We start from the raw sequence: 5,234 nt of genomic DNA on the forward strand, positions 1-5,234 counted from the left end.
CAGAATTCATGGACAAGTCAAAGCATCTTTCGAAGATATGTGCTCGCCCGGATCTAAACATCAAATGTTCGAAAAAGAAAAAATGTTCATGTGAAGATCGACGAAAAGACCGAAGAAGATCCAAGAAATCATTCTTGAAGTCGAAATATTTCAACAAGATTAAACGCAAGCGATTCTTTAGAAAGAAGAAAAGCTTCGAGAAAACTTCAAGATGTTTTCTATGCAGAAAGACGGGGCATTTTGCAAAAGACTGTCCAAACAAGTCTAAAAAGAAGAAGCAGTATCTCATTCATTCGATATCCAAGATAGCTCCAGATCTTGATATTGATAACCATGATCTTGAGTCAATACTATCTTACGATAGTGACGAGAATGATGTTATATGCAGTTATTCGGATTATGACGAATCTTCGGAATCCTCATCCGAAGATGAAAAGAACGACGATTGTTGTTTCAAGATCACCCAGATGCCTCAAGAAGATGAACTTCAGACACCGCATCTACCAGTAACCATCTTTGATCCTTCCAGAAGAGAAAAGCCAGTACACGCAATCGCATTCTTCGACACAAGAGCTCATACAACAATCATAAATCCAAAGATTCTCTCACGAGCCATGTGGATGCCTCATCATCAAGATTTCAGAGTAGCAAACGCTGGATCCCTGACGGTTAAGCTAAAATCAAAACCAATCACGATAGAGCTTTTCCCAGGATGTCAAGTTACTAAGGAAGTACTAGGTTCATTTGCACCTGGTAAAGACTTAATCCTTGGGTGGGATACTTACTCGGTACTGAAGAAGAAGTTCGGTATTTCGCTAGAACCAAGAGGCGTGAGATGGAAAAACCTCTACAAAGCTTTTACCACGATGCATCGCCTATTCTCAATCGAAGACTCAGTATCTGCAGAATTCAACAAAATTGAAGAAGAACTAAAGATGGCATCATGTGCAGATTCACACACGGAGTTCCTTCAAAAGTGTAATCATCCGTTATGGTTAAACTCAAGCTTCTTCGTATCCCTACCATTCAAAGAAGATGTACACACAACACCAACAAAAGCAAGCCATGCAGGAATGCCTCCAACATTGTTGCAGAAGGCAAATGAGGAATGCAATCAATTGATGGATCAAGGTATCATCTCAAGAACAAACTCTCCATGGGCATGCAAAGCGTTCTACGTTAATAATCGTGCAGAACAAGCAAGAGGAAAACTCAGATTAGTTATCGATTACAAGCCGTTGAACCAGTATCTGCAAGACGTCAAGTTTCCACTGCCAAATAAAAGAGCACTTCTCCAACATCTCCAAGGTGCAAAAATATTTTCGAAGTTTGATCTGAAGTCAGGATTTTGGCAACTCGGTGTTCATCCTGAAGAAAGATACAAAACTGCGTTTTGCCTTCCAAACAGACACCTTCAATGGAATGTCTTACCGTTTGGTCTCAAGACGGCGCCATCGCTATTTCAGCAAGCAATGTTACGTATATTCGAGCCGTTGTTACACACAGCTCTTATATATATTGATGACATACTCATCTTCTCGAAGAATGAAGAAGAGCACATTAAGGCGCTACAACAGTTTCAAGACATCGTCAAGAAAAACGGAATCATGCTATCAGCCAGAAAGATGATAATAGCCCAGCCCAACATTGATTTTCTTGGCATGCATATCAAAGAAGGAAGTTTCACACCACAGGCCCATTTAGCTACAGAACTCCTAGATTTTCCTGATGAAAATCTTACAAGGCGACAAATTCAACAATTTCTTGGAGTAATCAATTATGTGGGAGACTTTATTCCACACCTTTCCAGAATGACGAGACCTCTACAGAAGATGTTGTCGAAGAATCCTCCTTTGTGGGCATCACGACAAACTGAAGCTATCAAAAGCCTAAAAGCAGAAGTGCAAAAGCTACCTCCTTTAAAGATTCCCTCCTCAGGCATGCGTATTCTACAGAAAGACGCTAGCGATAAGTATTGGGGAGCAATACTGTTTGAAGAGATGGATGGAAAAAGACAAATCTGTGGATACAAGAGTGGTCGTTTCAAAGTTTCAGAGCAACATTATCACTCAACGTTCAAGGAGATTTTAGCAGTCAAAAAGGCTATCGAGAGGTTTGAATTTCATCTAATAGGACACAAGTTTCGCATAGAAATGGATATGTCTTCGTTTCCCAAGATGTTACAGTTCAAACAGAAGATGGTCCCTCATCAGCAGCTACTAAGATGGAGTGAGTGGTTCTCAAAGTACGATTTCGAGTCAGTCTATTTAAAGGGCACCAAGAACACTTTGGCAGACATGCTAAGTCGAAAACCAGTAAAACAGGAAACGCCCGACGAGATACACATGATGGCCAGTTCCTCCGAAACCAAGAAGAGCTACTATGACTTTGAAGCAGACGTACCCGAAGATGTTCATCAACTCATCAGCAGAAACAAGCTTCATGAGCTACTACGCACAAAGATCTTTTCATATCAATCTACCATCCTGACGAACTATGGAGTAAACTGTCATCACATTGCTCCAATGGGAATTCATCCTGACTATCCGTTTGCTCATCTTTACAGGATCGAAAATTCAAATATGCCAGAAGAAGTTCTCTGTTTCCTCTGGTATCTCTGTGCCGTCTACACGGTAGGAATTGCTTTCGACATCCAATGGCTGTACCATTACGTCAACACTGTTCAAGACAAAAGAGACAGCTTCTCAACATTCCTAAGGTGGTTTTCACCATTGACTGTCTGGAGTGGAAAACTACGAAGATCCGCAAATGCGACAAATCTAACATTCAAGAAGTTGAAGAAAGGTGGACTCAACCCATTCTTCAATCCACATTCAATTTACTTCTTTCATCGTCCCGTTAAGGTCAACCGCAAAACAAGCAAAATCCTCGCTCTTCCAACTCTCATTCATCACGGTGATTTTTCAAGAGGAGTTCGTCCAGATTTCAACCTTCAAGACAATGAAGCATATGAGAACTTTCAAACTCATGCGTTTCACCTCAACAATGCAAGACAAACGTTCCCCATTCCGTTCATACCCAACTGGGTTTATTATACGGTCGACTATCAGATGCAACTTGATGAAGATTTACAGTATCACATGATGAAGTTCAACAAAGGAAGACCAAGCAGTCCAGAAGAAGATAAACAAGAAGAGACAACTCCCTAGGTGACTTCTCAAGATTACTGTGCCGATTACTTCAAAGACGCTCAATCCCCAGATGATGAAGTAAATGTTGAAGATATCGAAGAGAAGTTCAAATTCTACATAAATGTTCAACCAGGAGAAGATGCACGAATGATCGAAAACACGTATGAATGTCCAGGTGATCATTATGGATGCTGCGAAGAACATATGCTGGAGTTCGAAATGGATCATTAAGCGGTATGTTAAATATAAAATATAATATGATATGTTTAAAATCATGTAAAATAAATAATGATGTAAGCGATGATGTAATCGCTGATGTAATGATTATGTAAGCAATGATGTAAGCGATGATGTATCGCTGAGGTAAGCGCTTATGTCAGCGCCTTAAAACCTCCTATAAATAAGTGTGTACCCCTTGTAAGAAATCATAACTTGAAATATCATAAAATTTCATAATAGCTTTCTCTCTCTAAAATGTTTCTCTAACTTCTCTCTAAGTTTTCCAGACTTCCTACTTTCTTCATAAACCTTGTTTCTTTCTATTCTAAACACAGTCGCGATTCTGTATTGTTCTCTTAAGGTTAGCATAAGTGGTCCGTCAATACGACGGTCGAACACGGCAGTCAATAGTACTCGCCGGGGTTCACAGTTCCTAATAGTAGGTTGAGCAACACAGTAGGCAAAGAGGCCCGAACCGCTCCCTTTACCTGGAATATGAACCCTTGCTTGTAAACACGACTGTCGTCTAGACTTAGTCAACACGACCCTCCGCTCGTGCTAGCTTTAAGATTAGCTCTCATCATCCATAAGCACAAGGCAATGTTCAATTCTTAGAAATGAAGAAAGATAGTACCTTGACTTAAACAAGTGAATCCAGTGATGATACAAGCACAAAGCCATGGTCTTCCGGCACTTGACGCTTTTGCACCACCTCTGATTTCACCATTGTGCTGCTTCAATCTGCAAACAACAACAAACACTTGGCTTGAATTCTATGAATCAAAAGCTCATGCCTTTCGAAGCAAAACCTAAATGGTAATGAACAAGATCTTTGCTTTATAGATTCCTTAAAACCTATGAATCAAAAGCTTCATGCTTTTCGAAGCAGAAACCTAAATGGTAATCAACAAGCACTTTGCTTTTTAGATTCCTTAAGATCTATGAATCGAAAGCTCGTGCCTTTCCAAGCAGAATCTACCTAAAATCGATTCAAAGAGAAGATAACGAACCGGCGAGCAAAATCGGTGGTGATTCCGACATATGTTTTGATGGGTTCGGTCGTAGAGAGAATGAGATAAACAGACCAGGATTTGGATTTGGGGATCTTCGAGTTCTCTTGCGATTGCTGAGAAGAAGATGATGAAATCGGAACTTGGGTTTGTGAATTTTTCAAAGTTTTGAAATCGCGAAGCTTCACGGACGGAAACGTCCTAGAGAGCAACCTCGTCATCTCAATTCTCTCGCCATCTTCATCTTCTTCCCATAAACATGAACAGAATAATTTGACTTGCGAAACCAAAGTGAACCGAACCAAGTTAAGTAAATTCGGTTTGATTTCGGTTTATCTTTGAAAACCAAAATCGGCAGAAATTTAAATTGATTCGATTACCGGTTTGGTTGGGTTCAGAAATGATTTGGTTTAAGCTTTGGTATAAATGAAATATGTTTTACCAGCAAGAAAAAAGGAAATTCAACAATAAATTTGTTAAGATTAAATGGATAATTAATCAATTATCCAATTTTGATGATTATCCATTATTACTTTGTCCCCAAGCTATACTAGAGTTTATCTTATTTTTAGTCTTATCCCATATGTAGCTTTGGCCCCAAGTTTCTTTGCTATATATAAGTGTAGAGATCGTGAGTTGAGAAGGAATAATAAGAAGATGAGAGTTGTTAGAAGTAGAGAACTTGATCTCTCTCTTGTGCACTCTTCTTCTCTCTTTCATAATTATTTCAAGTCATATACATATAATAAAATAATATTATATGTTGTTTACGTTATATTTATAACACGTTATCAGGACGATATCTTTACCGCTTGAGCGTTTACGAGGTAAGTAAAATTAAATGTTGTTCACA

The 5,234-nt window shown here is 39.2% G+C and overlaps 1 protein-coding gene across 3 annotated transcripts in view; it reads right to left on the minus strand.

Annotated features, from left to right (window-relative positions):
* LOC9299757 (structure-specific endonuclease subunit slx1) overlaps positions 1-4,826 on the minus strand; it is a 36,438-nt gene extending 31,612 nt beyond the window's left edge. For 2 of the 3 annotated variants that reach the window (XR_002332480.1, XM_021027436.1), the window contains exons 1-2: positions 4,351-4,442; positions 4,006-4,112 (exon numbers count right to left, since the gene is read on the minus strand). Coding sequence is in view for 2 of the 3 variants with exons in the window: in XM_021027436.1 (XP_020883095.1) it covers positions 4,006-4,052 (47 nt within the window). In the remaining variant the exon portion in view is untranslated. Of the gene's footprint in view, positions 1-4,005; positions 4,113-4,350 lie in introns of all 3 variants that reach the window. The other variant, XM_021027426.1, reaches the window with a different exon arrangement.
* Positions 4,827-5,234: the final 408 nt, after the last annotated feature.

Source organism: Arabidopsis lyrata (assembly GCF_000004255.2).
Source record: "Arabidopsis lyrata subsp. lyrata unplaced genomic scaffold ARALYscaffold_8, whole genome shotgun sequence".
Lineage (NCBI taxonomy): Eukaryota > Viridiplantae > Streptophyta > Magnoliopsida > Brassicales > Brassicaceae > Arabidopsis > Arabidopsis lyrata.